The sequence below is a fragment of the Stegastes partitus genome, unplaced genomic scaffold (genome assembly GCF_000690725.1).
Source record: "Stegastes partitus isolate 25-593 unplaced genomic scaffold, Stegastes_partitus-1.0.2 Scaffold410, whole genome shotgun sequence".
Classification (NCBI taxonomy): domain Eukaryota; kingdom Metazoa; phylum Chordata; class Actinopteri; family Pomacentridae; genus Stegastes; species Stegastes partitus.
This window is the reverse complement of record NW_007578141.1, coordinates 429,810-448,711: the sequence shown is the minus strand read 5'-3', so window position 1 is coordinate 448,711 and position 18,902 is coordinate 429,810. Positions and strand designations below refer to the sequence as shown.

Below are 18,902 nucleotides of genomic sequence, written 5' to 3'. Positions count from 1 at the left end.
AAACATGTTGTGTCAGTTAATAAAACTGGGGCCAATTGGCAGCAGAGTCCTGAGCTTTTTTTTTTGTTGTTGCCAATCTGCAGCTACTCCTGAGCTGAAGAGAAGACCAGCCTGACTCCGGGGACGAATCACCCTCGACCCTCCTGTCTTTCGAGGCCATACAGGGTACAACAACAAACAACAACAAAAAAACCTGGGCTAAGACCTGCATGAAAACGAAGCCTAACCAGAAAGTTTGCAGCGTGCAGTGTCACGGCAGTCATTTCCAGCTGAAATCTCTCCGCCTCAATCAGCGCTCATCCCACGTGCACACGGCTCCCGGCGTCAGGGGGAGGGCTCATTTAAAGTGGATTAGGGGCAGTTATAATAAACACAGCCATAAGACTATAATAACACAGCCTCTTCTGCTGCCAGGTTCCACCGTGCCCTCCAGATAGAGCAGACAAGCGAGGGGTGCTGTGGGAGAAATGGGAATGTCTTATCTACGCCACAGAGTACACATAAAGACAGCTCTGACAGTCCACCAGCTAACACTTGCCTATTCAGTCATAATTTAATGCTTCAGCTGGTCTGGAGAAGCTATGCAGTTATGTCTCGCTCAACCTTCCACCCCCAACTCCACCATCTCCCATCCCCATCCCCCCTCTCGCTCTCACATTGAGATCAGCCAACAAAAATGTCTTCGTTCAGATTAACAGACGTGGCTGTTCCAGCACATTCCAATGCATATTTTATGAGGGTCACGCAGTCTGTTGCAGGTGTTGTTGTTCTGATGAGGGCCCTGCACCTCCTGGATGCAAGAGAAAAAAAAAAAACCTCCCCCTCTGAGATCTCGAACAAGAGGTCTGCTTTAGATTTCGAACCTTCACACATCATAGATAACCTTGTGTGTGTGTGTGTGTGAGAGGAATCCTGCTCACAGCCAGACTGCTCTGGGCAATGACCTTTATGGGAGCACACAAGAAGAACAGCGGAGAAAATCACCTCCAGAATAACTTGGACGAGGCTATAAATAACCGCACGATTACAAGCAGATCTGCAGGTATGAGAAATAATCAAATATCGTGCCGGTTTGCTTTATTTACACGCCGCAGAATTCGCTGGAGCTATTTGGAAATTGAGGGTCAACACAGATTTCTGGTGTTTACAGCTCACAGGGCCAAATGTCAACTTGCTGGCTGGAGTTTTTTGGGAAAAGTGGATCCAGTGGTTGTGCAACGTAGTCCATGTTAGATTATTTTCCTGTTTTTCTAACATCTCGTCAAGCATTTTAAGTAGTTCTGCACATGCTTTGGCTGCGACATCTGACTTTCCCTCTGGGTTAAATTATGTACCAATTTCTGAAAACCTTAAATAATGTGCCCCCCTTGTGACTTACGAGGACATCACTCCTGTCCGCACTCACCTCGAAGATCTCCTCCCGGGACACCTCGATGCGGCAGTGGCCCGCCTGAGGCTGCTGCTGGGACAGTTCCTGGCGAAGGATCTTGAGCTTCTGAACAAGGTCTCTCTTGTATTTGGGTACCGTGAGGCACTCGGCCTCCTCTGGGAGCTGACCGGGGGACACCAGAGCCTGCTGGGCCTGATCCTTCAACTGGTTCTGACGACTGATGGGCCGTGGCAGAGGAGAGGGAGAGAGACGGGCCAAGAGAAAGAGACAGAAAGACAGAGAGGGACGAGATGAAAGGCAAAAATGTTAAGTCTTAGGTGTACCAGCGTCAACTACAAACAAGCTCGCTCGTGAGAAAAAAAGTAAGCAAGCACGAGTGCAAAAACAAGAGGGAAGCCAAGAACTCAAAACACAGCGCTGTGAGAGTCAGAGTTCTCTCTCCGTCCTGTGCTGACTGCAGAGAACGAGGAGTAAACACACTGAGGTCATCTGGGAAGCACATCAAGTCAAACAGCTGCCTCAGCCCCTCACACTCACACTCACACAGCCAGACAGACAGACAGACAGACATAGGTGGAGGTGGGACTACTCGAGGTAAGACATCTCCCTTATTCACTCGCAAACAGACGCACATCTTCCTCTGCAGCTGGCAGACGCCTGGTGGTCTCTCGCACACGGGGACGGACGAACTAGAACAAGGTTTATAGAGATGCTCTGTTGCTTTTGACTCATCATGTCCAATTGAGGAAATGCAGGGTCGCCGAGGCCACCTCTCAGAGGCGTACTGGAACATTCTGACAAGTCCAACAGTTGGTTCCCACGTCGAGGAGAGAAAATACTCCGGGCTCCTGTCGTGTTTGCATATAAGTGGATCTGAAGGGAGCTTTGGAAAATGTCGCAAAACAAACTCAAGATTATGCAAATGAGGCTTGTTTGCATTTAACCGCTGCGGGGCAAATGAACCCGGCTGGTGTGTGAATGAGAGAACACTGTAATGCACCGCCAAGGTAGTAAAGCGCTGTGTAAGTGCAGAGCGTTTAGGCCGAGCAGTGACGTCAGACGTACAGACTACATCACACATGGCTGCAATAAACCGAGCACAGGAAAGACCAAAACAAAAACCAGTTGTCTGACAACCACCAGAGAACTTTGAAGAAGAACAAACAAACAAAACTTTGTCCATCTACGGGAGGAGGAGGAACGGAGAGGAATCTGTGAGGAAAGTTGTTGTTTTTCTGTCAAGTCAGCTGGTGTCGGCCATGTTTCACGCTGTCCGGAGACGAAAACAACATCTGTCATGTGAGTTCAATGTTTTCTGTGTCAGGACTAATTTAGAGAAGAGTTTTCCGTTTGCCCGTTATGCACATTAATTGTTTTTCCGTAAAATTCAGACGCTTTTATCCAAAGCGACGTACATTTGAGAGCAGATCACATTCATGCGAGGTGCTGCCTGCCATTGGGAGCAACTTTTGGGTTCAGTGTCTTGTTCAAGGACACGTCGGCTGTGGAGGGGTCGGGGATCGAACTACCAACCTCATGATTAGTGGACAACCTGCTCTACCACCTGAGCCACAGCCGCCCACAAACCCCAAACAGTACTTCATTATGAAACTGCAAGAATCCAAATCTGAAAATTCCTAATTTTGCCACCTATTTACTTGACGATACTTCAAAATGTATCACGAAGCACTCGGCTAATGTGACTGCAGCCCACGCCACACACTGGCCTACAAGATACAGGAACAATCTGCACTTTTCTGTCTGAGGTTGAGCTAAATTTAGTCAGTCAATAAAAACACTTTGACAAATTAACCCTCTAAACTCCTCACAATTGCTGGGTGGGTTTTTTTCATGACTGTGGACTCATTTTTCACTGCATCTCTATGGAAACAGCACAGAAATGTCTTAAAAATGCCAAAAATCGTAACTAGAAACAATGAAAGTTGAATTGTTTAGATTATTTTACACACACAAAAACTCCTGCAATCCAGATGTACCACATTGTTCGAGGTGCCCTCAGGTGTTACCAGTACTGGAAAAACTGGTGACTCTTCATACAGTTGATATTTTTACCACATGCTATTTGTTTTTATACTCGTTTCCTCTCCGCTCTGTGTGAACACAGCCTGCAGTTCAGCCGACAGGTCCGTGGATCGCTGCTACGTGACTGTTTGTTGGTCACAGCTGAGCCACAAACAGCTGGTTGGTTGTGTTGAGGGTCAAGGACCTGATGCACACTTGGCAAATTTTCATACGAGACGTGAAGAATTAAGCGATTTTTAAGAATTGATTTGGGTAATTTTACTGCTTATTCCTGCACGATCAGTTCAAGGACCGGTGGACAGTTTTCAAATCTGTTTATGGCTCCAATAAATGGTGTAATTCGAGGATTTTTTTTTTTAAAGATAACGCGCCTTTCAAACCTGCTGCTGAGTTTTCTGGTTCAGAGGGTTAAACATTTTCAACTGAAAAGGCACAAAAGCTTTCATTTTTTGCAGAAATTGTCCTAAGAGAGTACGCAGCAGCATATACATTTTCTTTAAGCTTTAATGTCGTGCTTTTGCCGTTTCTATCTGCCTTTGTAGAGCAGCTGAGGTTCAGCGTATTTAAACTGTTTTAATTTAAACTTCTCAGCCTTTAAAAGCATCTCTCCAAACTGTTTTCACATTCATTTCAGCGGCGAGACTGTTGGCATCGTCTGAGTTTAACGATGACAGAGGTCCCGACTCCCGTGCAGCCCGCTGGACGAAGAATACGACTTTTGAATCGGGTTTGGGAAGAAGGCCTCAGAGGGTGGTACCGTGGGGATGGAGGGGGGCACAGAACACGAACACACACAGAATCAAAAGAGCCTTTATGGGGCCGGCACTAAAGGATTATTTGCACAGTGGCCTTTTGCACTTCAGTGGGGGGTAGTAGGCATGCTCGCCCCTGAGCGGGGTCATAAACACCAGACGCTAGAGTTGAGCACAGAGGGTGGTGGTGGTGGTGGTGGTGGAGGGACACAAGCGTCCGTCTGTGTGCATGCGGAGGATGTGATGCCTGAGGTAAAATAATCACTTTCACGCCGGCTTTTATCAGGTAATTAAATTTTCAATGGAGCAAAAAAGAAAACACGGTGAGGGACAAATCCAAAGTGTCAGTCAGCTCAGTTCTCCGCCAGAGTACAGCTGTCAGGAGCTCATTTGGCTCAAGACCGCTGCTTTAAAAGCATCCACCCAACTGCCCGCACTCTGCCTCGCCACAATGACAAGTTCTGCTAACAAAGTGACTGAGTTTGGTTTCTGGTGTCTGCCCAGCAGAATCCAGTTTGGCTTTTCAATCACTTCCTGCTATCCCAGAAAGCCACAGGGCCCCATGAATCCCTTTATTTCCTGCAGACTAGACTTAGAGGGAGGGAAGGCAAGAAGAGGGGGGGAGGAGAGGAGAGGGGAGGCAGGAAGGGCAACTCTTCCGACAGCACCCAAACACTGCAGACAACTCGGAGGGTGGGAGAGCAGGCCCGGAGCATCTCTTCCTGCACTTTCGCCCGTAAATCAAACGCTCCTGCTCCGGCTCTGTTCTCCGTCCAGCTGCTGACGACGAGCACGACTCCGGCGCATGTTACCTTGAGACGCTCGCCGCAAGAGGCGAGTTGTCGCAATAAAAGCAATGTTTTGCTAAGCGACGAATCACAAACGTCTGGGAAAAAAAACTACAGCTATTTCTCAAACAGCCGCGCAGACGGGCAATCCCGCAAGCCAGCTCTTAAAACCAGACAAGGATTCGGTTACCTATTGGACAGTGACCTTGACCAGTTGGGGGGCTTGGATCCAGCAGAAGATTGCAACATCACAGGGGGAGTTTAACCAAAACCATGCTCTCAATGCTCAGGCAGTGTCTTTAGCAAATAAAAAGGGCAATAAAATATAACTTTGATGGACATGTATATATCAAACATTTTTGCGGGATGACGGCACACGAGGGGTGAAAATTTCTAAAATCCCTGACCTGATAAAAGGCAGATGTCTTGATGGAAATCCATGATATCTTTTCCAGACTTTTGTCACGAGCTACAAAGCTACTCCAAATTTAGGGCAGAAACCGTACTAAAAAGGGAATAGATCGTCGATTACATGCAAATGGAACGGACAGACGTTTGCTCAGGTTAAGCTATAGTAGTTCATAATTTATATCGGCTTCACAAATGTCGGGTCAAGGTCCGTGTGGATGGCCAGGATTTAATATTTTATATGATGTCACAATAACGCAAAGATTCTTATGCTTAGAAAATCTCCCCTGTGATAACACTTGAGGGGAAAAAAAGCAAACACATCCACCTTTTAGCTAATTATCCAACTATAATCAAAATTCTACGTATGAGGTTTTCACACATCTGTGCATAATCACGCTCAACATTAAAAACAAATGTGGCGTGCCAAGCTACATTTTTATAAGAGGGCCGTAGATGAGGGAAAAAAAAAGAAAAAGTGAAACGAATACAAAATCCTAAACACGTTCTTTGATCCATCAGAACAGGAGAAAAAAAAAAAAAAAAAGCAGAACAGGAGAAAAAAAAAAAAAAAAAGAGAAACCTGATCTGTGTGTCGATGCATTCCGTCGCTCTCGCTCTGCACGGAGAAGGAATGAGGTCAGGCGCAGGAGGCCCACCAAGGCACCCGTACGCTCCTCCACCTTCGCGGTGCAAGGACCTATGGGTAATTCTACGGCTATTGCTGCGCAGTATGTGTTTGAACAGCTGCACAAGGGAAGAAATTCTGAGCATGTGCGTCCGTGCACGCAGGCATGTACCAGGCGCAGAACCAGCACACGTGAACTCGCACAGATGGACGCGCATACATACGGCTCATTCATTGACTTGGGTATAGAATTTATGCTCCGCTTCCTGGACGTAAGACGCTCCTCAGCCACAGACACAGCAGCCTCGGTTTCCACTCCGCTATCTGATGTCTGGCCAAAGACAGCTTTGTGACGGATTGTGTGCTAAAACGCCTTTATGATCAAAACCTCTGCAGGGCTGAGGAATTTGAAATTTTGTGTGGAAAGAAAAGACTGTGGGGGAGTGCGCTGTGTATGTACTTCTGTGTGTGCCTGCAGACGTCTGCTCAGCAGAAGCGCTACGCTGAGAGCTGAACCTCTACAGGTGGCCAACACACCTTGGCACAGGATCTCTGTGTAAAACATTGACTGAGGGGCAGAAAAAGTAACCAAGTCTAAATTGATGTCTGGCGGTGTGTGTTTGTGTGTGTTCCTGTCTGCGTGTAGCGAGCAGCGTTGGCATGAAGCCGAGCCTTACCTGACATTCTGACTTTCGATGCCTCCTCGAGAACCATTAGGGCTTGGGCTACAAAGACAAAACAGGAAAGAAAACATAAATCGCTGCTTTTCTAGCATGAACCGGCGAATCTATTTCACGGTTCTTCTGGTTCGATGGTGCCGCGGTTCTTACTTGAGGACTAGATGCAGGTTAGCGGAGAGGCGCGGGTCTGTGAACTGAGTGGTTCGGTTATTGTGGTCGACGAAGTACACCCTCCCGGTGGCGGTGTTCCGGATCTCCCATCCTGGTGGTAGCGGACCCAGCTCCTCGCAGTTCACATTACTCAGATCTCTGCGGCGCAACACAGGAGCAAACACACACACAATAGAGCATCAGTACACAAGAATGTCAGAAGAACTCAGGCAGGGAAGAGACGAAAAGAGAGGCCAGGCGCTCGCATTAAACTTTAGGTATAAAACATACCAAAGGCCTGACTAACTGGACTCGAGTGGACAGCAAGATTCCGAGATGTCTGAGAAATCACTTTTATTCTATTTTATTCCTTCCTCCCATCTAAATTATTTACTGCTGCCCTGCAACCCCTTTCAGCTGGACTCCAGGGAGACTAAAAGGTTCAGAAATTACAGCAGGCTTTGCTACGCTGGCTAACTTCTCTGTTTGAGCGGGTTAAAGCCAAAGCGACTAGAGCCCCCAAACAAGTGGTGAGAGCTTGGCGGCTAACTGAGGAGCGCTCAGGAAGGCGTGGCGTGACCAGCGGCCTTCTATCTAGCGCAATAAACATGTCATCCATCACTCATGCGCTGATAAAGTGCGAGAGGGAAGCGATCGTGTTTTCCTGAGGGAGCACACTGAAGTCTGCACATGTAGATCTTGTGAATATGCATTCTTCAGGAGTATAGTAATCAATAGGACGCACGTGTCTGTGTGAGTATTGCCTAACCGCCTCCGGTCGGGCTGATTGAGACCCGTGTGCTGTTGGCCATGTGTCCCAGAGCGAGGCCTTTCAGCGGCTGTGCCAGAGGACCGAATTGCTGCGAGAAGCCCCGTGACATGGGTCTTCTCACAGCATGTCAGACTCGTAATCAGCTGCAGGTTTACGGCGAACTACAAGGGGACCGGGAATAAGACTGCCACGACACGAGCTATGGGTAGCGTCAGCTACGAGGAGCGTGAAGCACGACTGAGGAGGAGAACGGATTCTGTGGACAGCCCAATTCCCCATTCAGGAGTTTTACTATTCTACAGTGAAGATTAGGTGCAGCGAGAGAGGGTCATGTTGTATCTGTAATCCTGTGAAGAACGTACCTGGGTACTCTGGGGTCGTGCCACGTGCTGACACCTGTCTGAGTGTGGAGAAAGTAAACTTGGCCTTGCTGCGTCGTCCTTTGCTCTGCAGGAAGACATAAAAAAAAGGGGGTGAATCAAGCTCTCCGTTATGCAATGTTGTGGATCAAATTAACAAGAGCTCTCGGCCTTGGCATTAAGCGTACGCCAAATCATTAAAACATGCAGCATTTCTAGACGAAACCGAGTTTAATTCACGTGCAATGTGTTGCTCATAATGTGTCCGAGTAAGAGAGCGGTCAGACAGACGGGGATGAAAGAATGCCTGAGTCAGTGGAGATCCCACAAGGCAGCCAGGAAGAGGCAGCGGAGGGAGGAGGTGAGAGACAGGGTGAAGAACATTGGAGAGGAAAGGGAGGAGAGACGGGGGGTGGATGTCTGACTTTTCGGTTGGTGAGCTCATTCATCACAGCTTGACAGAGATATTTCCACGAAGCCGCCTGCCAGGGAGCTATTCGCTGGCATCCCTTTGGATCCGCCACCCTGCTTCAACATGAATGTAAACACGACTTTCCAAACCCGCACTCGAGCACGCTATACGTTCCCCCCTAGCAGGGTGACATCTCTTGGCTCGCGTGAGAATCGGAGCTGCTGACAGGTTCAACGTGTGCTGCCAAAGAATTAACAAAGTAAGGAGAGAGCAGAGCCTTCGTCAAGCTGCTAAAGTGGCGGCACACAGGTGACTTTTACAGTTTTATTCAGATATACCAAGACCAGTATGGAGTTACCCATGATGTGCATGTGATACTTGGCTTCAACACACGAGACCAGCAGAATGCAGCCTTACGATTATGGTTCCATTACACGGGCTGGTTATCTCATCCGCGGTGCGAGGGAAGAGGAGCTCTCTGATCCCAGCGTCGGGCCATTTTTCCAACATTTTTGCGCTGTTAGCCAAAATATTCAAACCAATTTCACAGTGAAGCCTGTCGTTCCCAAGTGATGTCAATGCCTCATAATGCTGGGCATGACGGCATCCGTTCAGACGTGTTCATAGTGATACAGTAGTGTAAACTCAAGGCTCATTTCAGGTTTATGTCGCTATCTTGGTCATATGTTGGTTGAGCCACACATGATGTTCCAACATTTGACAATAACTGCAGATTTTTTTTTAATGTTAGCCTTTATATGAAGGAAAAAGTATTTCTTATCATGAACTTGTGATGTTTTTAAATGTAGATATCCATCCATCCATCATCTCTACACCTTAATCCTCACTAGGGTCATGGGGGGCTGGAGTCTATCCCAGCTGACTCAGGGTGAAGGCAGGTTCACCTGGACAGGTAACCAGTCTATCACAGGGCTACACTTAGAGACAGACAACCAAACACACTCACATTCACACCTATGGACAATTTAGAATCACCAATTAACCTCAGCATGTTTGTGGATTGTGGGAGGAAGCCGGAGAACCCGGAGAGAACCCACGCTGCACGGGGAGAACATGGAGACTCCACGCAGAAAGATCCCGGGTGTCCTCACTGGGACGCGAACCGGCGACCTTCATAGCGACGGGTGTCAGAACAATGATGGAAGAACACTATACGACTGAAAAATACACTCTATGATAATCTATGATAATATAATGATCACACTGACAATAACATGTCTGGTTATTAACACGTCCATGCAGTGACATGTTCATGAGCACCTTAAACGAGGGATATGGATGTGGGCATACACATGAATGTACCTGCATACAGCTACAGTCATGTTTTGTCACCGACACCTCCTGATACAGTCGTTGAAAAGGTCAAGTTGTGCCGTTTCATTTGATATTTGTTCCACCGAACACTTCCAGAACAATTCAACCAAGAAGAAAGGACGTGAACTTGGACTCTAAAGGTTAATAAAGCTCGTGACAATGGCGTCATGACTTATTTTTACATGAGACCAGCATATAAACTGCTGTCAGATTAACAGAAAAGAGAGGGAGGTGCAGAGACAGAGAGCGAGAGGGGCAAAGAGAGAGACGAGCATTGTGAGGCTCGGAGCCTCCTAATCTGAGGGACTGAGGGCAAAGCTGTGATACGCTTCTATGGCTCCCAAATCCTACAGAAGATTTTACTGTGAGGATAAACAAAACTCCCTTGGGCTGTGTGGGGGATCGCAGCTTGTGTGTGTGTGTTTGCTTTTACATGAATGCGTCTGATTGTTTGACTGTGTGCAGAAAGGAGAACAGGAGGAGGGTGGAGGAGGAGGGAGGAGTGAATGGCTGCCGCCAGCTTTTAACAGCTAGATCAATTCAATTAGATTGTCTAAAATGGAGCCAGTATTTCAGGCTCCTTGCGCGGAGCTGCAGCGTCATCAGAGCAGCGCTGGACTGAATGAGGACACAGATTAGCTGGGTTACTGAGCCCAGTGTTGAGCAGGCAGCGGGGCCGAGGTGAAGCAATTAACACAACGGCGCTACAATGATGACACAGTTCACTGTCAACACGGATTTCACAGAAGATTACAAAAATACTGCACATGGTTTGTACCCGGAATAATACATCTTTTTTTCTGTGTTGAAATTAGAAAACCAGAGTCATGTGCAGTACCAGCTTCCGCTCTTTTCTTTTTTCCAGAGGCTTATCATTTATCAATTATATTATTTAGAAAAGAAAAAAAATAAAGGAGGGGGGTTATTTTTTATGCAATTTAGCTGCAGTTACTTGGACGTTGTGGTCTGATCTTAGTTAGACGTTGATTAACTGTATAAATAATCAAATTAATTCTAATTATTTTGCAGCTGAGGCCCAAACACTGAGGCCATGTGATAATCTTCTCAGCCATTCTTCCAGCAAAATGTGCGTAAATCTAACATGTAATTTGTTCATAAACGCAGCACACGTTCGGCCCGCGGTGTTTAACTTCCCACTAACCGTATCCCTCAGGAAGGTCCGGGGGCGTGTGCAGGTGGGTTCTGCTCATGTAGTTGCGATGCCTCTGCGAGCGGACCCGTCTCTCCTGGGCCCGCTGGTCGCCGTCGCTCGGTGGCAGCGCCGTGGTGGGCGTGGCGCCGTTCGTGCTGATGGGCGTGTTCTCGTCCACGATGCAGCTGAGCGGCCGGCCGGGGCTGGAGTACTCTGATGCAGGCCTGGGAGGGGGCAACAAGACGGGAGGGTGAGGGGTTAATGTAGGAAACAACAGCCAAGAAGGAGGCTGCGGGAAATTAGCACGGAAGGAAAAAAAAAAAGACATCTCTACAAACAGCAGCAAATCAATGAGCACAATCATCCTGTGCTAATTAGGAAATCCATACAAAGCAGAGCACACAGCCGAACTCATCAGGCTCGGCAAGAACTGAGCAGAAAATATGAAGGAGTGGCTGATTAACTCAAAAGAAGCATTCAGAGAGCAGGGAAGAGATGCTTCTGCTCATGTCAGTGACGTCCCTGGCTCTTCCACATCATTAAACCTCACCGTCTGCACCAGTCTGTCAGACACCTTTTATTTTTTTTGAGGAGCCCACTCCAGCGCTCTCCAGAGCTTCCCCAGTTTGGGAGCACCGAGGTCAGAGATGAGGTCTTCCATCAGGCTGCTGCTGTTTGATTTAAGAGGTCTGGGCTTGAGTTTCTGTGGGCTGCAGAGTGTACTCACCTGGTAGGCCTCTCCCACTGTGTGGTGCGTGTGATGTGGTTCAAGTACTGGATTCGTCCAGACGCGGTCCTTCTCTCCTCCCAGCTGGCAGCAGAAACATACACAGACGCAGCAGTGAGCGGACATAGTTAAGCACCCACAGAACCGTCTAGTTTCACTTCACCACATGCTAATATCATGTTCTAATATGAATTTCATATTAACGCCTCTCCTCCTTGACACAAGCATTAATTGTTTAAGATTTGCAACAAAAACAAAAACAAAAAACCTCCTCCTGAAATGACAAGAGACTTCCCCCGACTCGCTCACTCACCCATCTGGAAGATCATTGTCAAACAGCCGACTGCAGTCCACCACAGGACCTCCTGTGCCTATCCGGTCCCTCGACTGCAGGCTCACTGCAGCAACACATGGCAGACAGATGCACACACTGGTGTTACTAGACAGCAGATCACAGCGTAGGCACACATCTTTTTTCTTCTTCTTTTTATCGAAGCACAAAATGGAGCTATATATCTTTATGAGTAACAGGAAAAGGGTTCGGTTTCATCAGAGGTAAACTGGAGGGTCTGGTTAAACGAACCTGCATTTTCTTTGTTTTACTTCCACTGGAGTTATGAAATCTAATCTTGTATTTTGCAGAGAAATAATGGGCCATATTTGGCAGACTACATGTATGAGCATACGATGCGTCCACATGTGAGAAACAAAACAGGACGTGGAGGATCATTACAAGCTCTGAATATCAAAGCAAGCATGACAGAAATTACTTTATACGTGATTTATATCGTCTCTGACATCCAACTGTACTCACCAACTATCTGGCCCCGGACTGTGTCGCTGTCGTTGGGACTCAGCTTGTTCAAGTCTAGTCTCTGGTCTGCTCAGGACGGAGCAGAAAGAGGAAGCAGAGAGAGTGCAGAGGCGAAGGACAGGGAAAGAGAGAATGAACACAATCAGACAGGCAGGAAATGAGAATGAAGATGAAAGAACGAGTAAAAATAGAAAAGGAGGGGAGAAGGAGAACAAGAGAAAAGAGAGATTTATTATTTCGAGAAGGATACATGTAAACTAGCGTGAGTTCGGGCGCATTCTCCCTTCTTGGACGAGTCCCATCGCTCTGTATCATTTACATCACTCAGAGTCAATTCCTCTTCCCTCATTATCTGTCTCTCATTCTTGTGTCTGCAGACCACAGCTTGGCCGTGCCCTGGAACAGATGGTCTGGTCTGTGGAGCAGCCACGGGCTGTAAAAATCTCACTGAGCATCGGTACAGAGCGGGCTTCAGTTCAAATGTAGGGGTCAAACATTTGACAAATTTCAGTACAAAGCCTGCACTATTCCGCTCAGTCTTAGCATGGACATGAACTTCAGCCAAAGTCTGGAAACTCTTTGTCTGAACTTCTTAAAGTCTGTGGAATTTGAGAGTGAGGGAGAAAGAGAGAGATCAGGCGGAAAGGAAAAAAAAAAAAAAAAAAAAAACAGACCAAAAAAATGTCCGAGTTGCCTGCAGACATGAGAAATGCCACTATCTCCTCTCTGTTGTCTGGGTGTCATGCAGATCAGCTCAGGATGTCTGTCTAGACTAAACAGGGACCAAAACAGGCAATGGTCAAACCGTTACAAGGCTGGCCGGAGGTCAGGAGCCACAGAGAAAACAGAAAATACACACAGAGAGACAGTAAAACGTACGACGCAGGGAAGAGCTCTCACATAAAAGTGCATACACGTAAATACTTGCTCAGTCATATACACAAAGACAAGAAACATAAATACTCTGCAATTATACATAAATGTTACAGTCAACCAAAGACAGTCTGCAATTATACACAAATGCTGAAGTCAACCCTGTGCCCTCTCTCTCTGCAGCTTGCGGAGGGGACAAAATGGCAGCTGCTGCTAAATGCACACAAAAAACAAAAGAATGACAAATACACAGGAGGGGAGAGAGACCACAACAGAGAGAGCGCTACAAATCTACACTTACACTTAAATAGCTGTACAATTATGCATGTCTGCGTAAAATGACCGGTTGTCTAGATCGGCAGACGGAGATAGAGGGAGGTTAAGTCACAATGGCATTTTGTGTGTGTGTGTGTGTGTGTGTGCAGATGCTGCCAGTCTACGGAGGAGACTGCAGGGAAACCGAGGGGTGAGGAGAAGGCCAGCAGAGAAAGGAAATGCAGAGGCAAACCACTCACAGCTGTGGCACAAGGTTCAGGTTTCCTGTGTCGCTCCAGGAAAACAACAGTGTCAGGGGCTTCTAGGAAAAGTGGTGGGATTCTTTCCCGTATCTGCCGACAAGACCGCAGGGCCCACAGAGCAGGTACCAGCTCACCAGGCAGACGGACAAAAAAAAAAACCCCACGCCAGGCCGAAGCTACGACGACTGTCTGGCACGACTTACTAGGAGCCATTTGCTAAAGCCTCGGCCTCGTTTATTCAGTTAGCTTCTGACATGGGACGTTTTTACTGTAATTGCAGGGTGACGCTGATTGGCTCTTCCTGTTCTGGCGGGGGGCAGAGCGCTGACCCCTCTCACACCCTCGTCTGGCCTCTGTCAGAACTAGTGAGTGGGACAGGACACTAAATAAAGCCACTCTGCTTGGAGCATCAGACCGCCTTGATGGATGCGGCTTCGTTAGGGCTGCCGGAGTCTAATAACCGCAATTAATAACGTCATTAATGTCCTCCGATCCACCAGAGAGTAAATCAAATGACACATAAGTGGCTCACAAAAATGGAACAAACAGCATAAGTTGAGCCGTAGGATTAGTATTAAGATGGATCAGTTCCATCTAACTTCACCTCAGCCTGCTGTTGTAAAGCTGCTCTCCTTCAGGACAGCCGGCCGCTAAAGTGCAGCATTTAATTCAAAAAAATTATACAGTTCGTTAATATACAGTATCTGTGTGAACCAGTGAGAGCTCTCTGACTCTCTGTGTGTCATTAGCAGCCGACGCAACATCCAGCTAGCAGCTTCTCATTTTTAGCTGACGGCGACTTTTTCCTCTTAATTCGCCGGCAGCTGTTGCTATTGATTAAGGATAATTAATAGGACGACGTTAAAGTAGTTGCATGTTTAAAGTGGCGAAAGTGCTCACTGCAAGCTGGTGTCTGCACTCAGACAGAAGATCAATTTAGAGGGAAGATCTTCAATCAGCTGCAAGGTGGATCGGTGGTTAGCATCGTTGAATCGCAGCAAGAAGGTCGCCGGTGAGGACACCTGGGATCTTTCTGTGTGGAGTCTCCATGTTCTCCCCGTGCAGCGTGGGTTCTGTCCGGGTTCTCTGGCTTCCTCCCACAAGGTCCAAAAACATCCATCCATCATCTCTACACCTTAATCCTCACTAGGGTCATGGGGGGCTGGAGTCTATCCCAGCTGACTCAGGGTGAAGGCAGGTTCACCTGGACAGGTAACCAGTCTATCACAGGGCTACACTTAGAGACAGACAACCAAGCACACTCACATTCACACCTACGGACAATTTACAATCACCAATTAACCTCAGCATGTTTCTGGACTGTGGGAGGAACACCGGAGAACCCGGAGAGAACCCACGCTGCACGGGGAGAACATGGAGACTCCACGCAGAAAGATCCCGGGTGTCCTCACCGGGACGTGAACCGGCGACCTTCTAGCTGTGAGGCTATGGTGCTAACCATAGCATAAACACAGACAAAACATAAAAACAATAATTACAGTTGATTAAAAAAAAAGTTTAAAGACGAGTAGCTTACACTTACAGCCCGTGTCTTTAAGGCGGTTGATGGCATTGGACAGAAGGCGGACACAGCCCAGGAACCCGGCCCCTTGCTTCTTGTGAATCTTCTTGTGGTTCCACACACTGATGGTGATGGAATCTGACTTTCCGATGTATCTGAGAGGGAAGAGAGAGAGAAGGAGGTGTAATTAATAATTAAAAAAAAAAAACTAAAATGGAATCACCATGTGACTCCTGCTCGTCAAACTGAAGCGGCTAATTCGCTTTACTACGAATGTGACTCAGGATGTCTACGGGGGGCAGACGCGGGTCGGCCGTCTGCTGCCGAGTCTCCTCGTCAAGGACGCGTCACGAGACACGGTCGGGACGTGCGGGCGGAAGAGGAAGAGGAAGGCGGGGAGGATTTTCCAGCATGTGAATGTGTAACTCTGACCCTGAGCGTCTGAGGAGGAGACAAAGCGCCACAAACGGAGCGCCATCCTTTAAATCATTAATAATACTCGCCGCAGCTCCTCCTATACATCATGAAAAGTGGGACAGAGGACTGCAGGGAGAAAGACATCGCAGACATAAAATGTATTTTGATAGCAGCAGCAACACAGTTTTAACTCTGAAAAAGCAATATATAGCCTGTATATTCCTATAAAAGAGCTTCTCAGACATGGTTTTTGCTGTCCGACTCCTTTTGGTTTCTACCATTTACACGACACTTCAAGAAAAATGACCAACTTTCCCAATTTCATGAAAAGAAAAATGATTAAACTGGTTTAATTAAGAATGCAATGAGCTATAAACACTCATCAATCACGCTTGTCATGAGAGGAGGTTTGCAATATAACTTACATAATTTGAAGGTTGTTTGCCTCCAAGTAAACTATTTAGATTTTTATGAGTGAATTATTGATGAGAAGTTCAGAAATGTGCGAAGCAGTTGGCTAATGATTGCACAAATGTGGTGAAAATGAAAAACATCACATGGTAAGAAGTGACTCTACCAACAATTAACTAGCAGCACCGTAGGAATGCGCTGAGGCTCAGCAGTGTTGGTAGTTAATGTCCGTTAATTAGGATTTTTCCTGGCTCAGAGCAAACCTTCGGGGGGGTAACGATGCACGACGGTCAGATCAGTCCACGTACAATAAAAGGCAAAGTGGCTGCGTGTGCGTTTTCCTGTTGTTTAAAAACCAATTCTGCATTCGTAAATGAAACCCTAATTAACATTTTTCAATGAATTTACTCATAATTGTCGTCATTTTGGGGATTTTCCTTTGGTGCTGGGGTGCATTACCCAAACACCAAGCGCTCCTCGAGCTCAGGGAGTTGAAATATTTGACCACTCGACGGTGGCGCTTGATAAAAAGTTAAGGCTTATTCTTATCATAGATCATCCTGAGCAATGTGTGCACCAAACACACATTCAAATACTCAAACTTTAATCTCGCGGTGGCTCAAAATTCTGTCGGCTACACGTACGAGGAGACAAAACTCAAACACAGCGACCCATCCTGATCAATCGAGCAAAGAGGCTCCAAAGTCTGGCAACGCCGTCCCCCATTTCCACCATAAAATCACCAGAAAACTGTCTCACGATTGAGATGAGATCAGGATCTTGTTGTTATGAGGTCTTATTTCGTGACTGCAAGAGCTTTTCTTGCAATTAGGAGCTCTGCGTTTCATAATTACGAGACATCAAGTCATAATAATGAAATATGGAAGTCGTAATTTTGTATTTTTGTGAATGCAGCGTGCCTCCGTAGCGAACCAACGATGTGACGCTGCCATCTGTAGAGTCAGTGGCAAAAAAAATAATGCAACAGGATCGACTGCTTTGCCCATTACGCAACTAACAGACATGATCTTGTAATTACACTGCAAACAGAGAGCCAAAGACTTATAGAGAAGGAGAGACGTGTCTAGATAAAAGTCAAACTGCTTCCTGGGGCCGCGGCTGCGATCAAACCTCCGCATGTGAACCTGCCGTGGCACATCTGCTCGGGTGGGCTCCCCTCCTTCGGTCGAAAACTAATCATCTGTACGATTCGCAGAACTGCATCCCACCGTAATTATCATGCCGCTTACCAAAAGGGATATGAAACAATGGGGCTGTGAGTAAGACGTCTGGACATTTTGAGTCGATGCCAAATGCCTGTCTGGGGTGCGATGCGAGAGAGCCGCTATGTCAGACAGACGTGACGGGAGGGAAGTATTATAACCAAACCCCAGTCATCTGGATCACCCTTCCAAGTAATAAAATTCATTAGTCTGGCTACGATTTTTAATGCAGCCGTAGACAATAGCACGCACACAAACACACACACACACACGGCACAAAAGACAATGGGGAACTTGCAATAAATAGAAAAAAAGCAGCAGATCTAAAGAGTCAGATGTGCTTTCTAAACATATCCTTTAATTTAAAAGCCTGTGGTCATCAAACAGGCATCTTTGGTATGGTTTTTAGTTTTTTAATTTTCTGCACAAAGTTACCGCCAAGAACATGTGATCAAAGTGAAAGAAAAACCCTGAAGCAACACCGTGATCACAATCTGAAATGCAAATGCAGTAAAACAGCACGACTAACATTCACAACTTGGGGGCTGCAAACTCCCGTCACTCATGAAGCGGACTGAACTAAAACAGCGATAGTGAACAGCCGGTTTTTATTATTATTTAGCATTAAAAATTAAAGCAGTAACACTTTAGAGGAGTAGTTTCTAGCCAGGGGGGGCCAGGACGGACTTGGAAAGACTGAGGTTAAAGCAGATAAATAGATTAATAAGAGTTGAAACGCACACAAAATGGTCGGATTAAACACACAAGAAAAGCAGCTTGCAAGTGAGTATAGCTAACTGATAAAAAGCTAATGAATAAACGGATAATAGGGCTTTGAGTAGCAGATAAGCAACTGAAACAGCTTAAAATAATGAATAAACTGCTAGAATAATTAGTCGTATTGTGGCTAAACAACTGAAAGCAATAGATAAATCGCTAACATCCGCTGTTATACAATTAATAGGAACATAATGTACTCCATAATCCTGTTTCAACGCGTTTGTTGATGAAGAGGTGCCTGAGATCAGCTGACAGAGCTATGTAGACGGGCTACGTCTGCCGGGGAAAGGTCAGGAACTCCAGCTCTGTAAAGATTAACACGAACCGTGATCAGCGGTGGAGCGAGGCTGACTGGGCCCATTCATCACCTTTTGAAAGGAAAGCGGTCTAAAGCGCGTCGAGTGGAGCTGGATTTATTAAACGCTGCAGAGACGCATATTATAAATGGAGACACACTCTCCGGTTGTTGATTAGACCCTTAAAAAGTGTTTTTCCATGAAAGAATCCCTTCCTGCCTTTAAAGTGTTTAGATGGAAATCGACTCTTTCTTAAGGATGTGAAGATCTACCTCATCACTGTCTTTCCTCACCCACCAAGTCTCAAACACTGCAAGTTGTGATAATTGAATAATGCAGCTGGAAAACACACACTGAGAAAGAATAACGATATAGAAAGTTGACAGGGTTGGTTCCTCAGGTCATCGTATCATCAGTACGCTGCAGCTCAACCAACTCCTGAATTCGCTCA

General features: G+C 46.7%; 1 protein-coding gene across 2 annotated transcripts in view; it reads right to left on the bottom strand.

Annotated features, from left to right (window-relative positions):
- Positions 1 to 18,902, bottom strand: part of smurf2 (SMAD specific E3 ubiquitin protein ligase 2) — a 56,261-nt gene that overhangs the window by 8,071 nt on the left and 29,288 nt on the right. Inside the window, exons 4-12 of one of the 2 annotated variants that reach the window (XM_008285614.1) lie at positions 15,340 to 15,479; positions 12,412 to 12,477; positions 11,911 to 11,995; positions 11,598 to 11,681; positions 10,880 to 11,094; positions 7,974 to 8,058; positions 6,840 to 6,998; positions 6,687 to 6,734; positions 1,406 to 1,607 (exon numbers count right to left, since the gene is read on the bottom strand). In XM_008285614.1, the coding sequence (XP_008283836.1) occupies positions 1,406 to 1,607; positions 6,687 to 6,734; positions 6,840 to 6,998; positions 7,974 to 8,058; positions 10,880 to 11,094; positions 11,598 to 11,681; positions 11,911 to 11,995; positions 12,412 to 12,477; positions 15,340 to 15,479 (1,084 nt within the window). The remainder of the gene's footprint in view (positions 1 to 1,405; positions 1,608 to 6,686; positions 6,735 to 6,839; positions 6,999 to 7,973; positions 8,059 to 10,879; positions 11,095 to 11,597; positions 11,682 to 11,910; positions 11,996 to 12,411; positions 12,478 to 15,339; positions 15,480 to 18,902) is intronic. The other variant, XM_008285615.1, reaches the window with a different exon arrangement.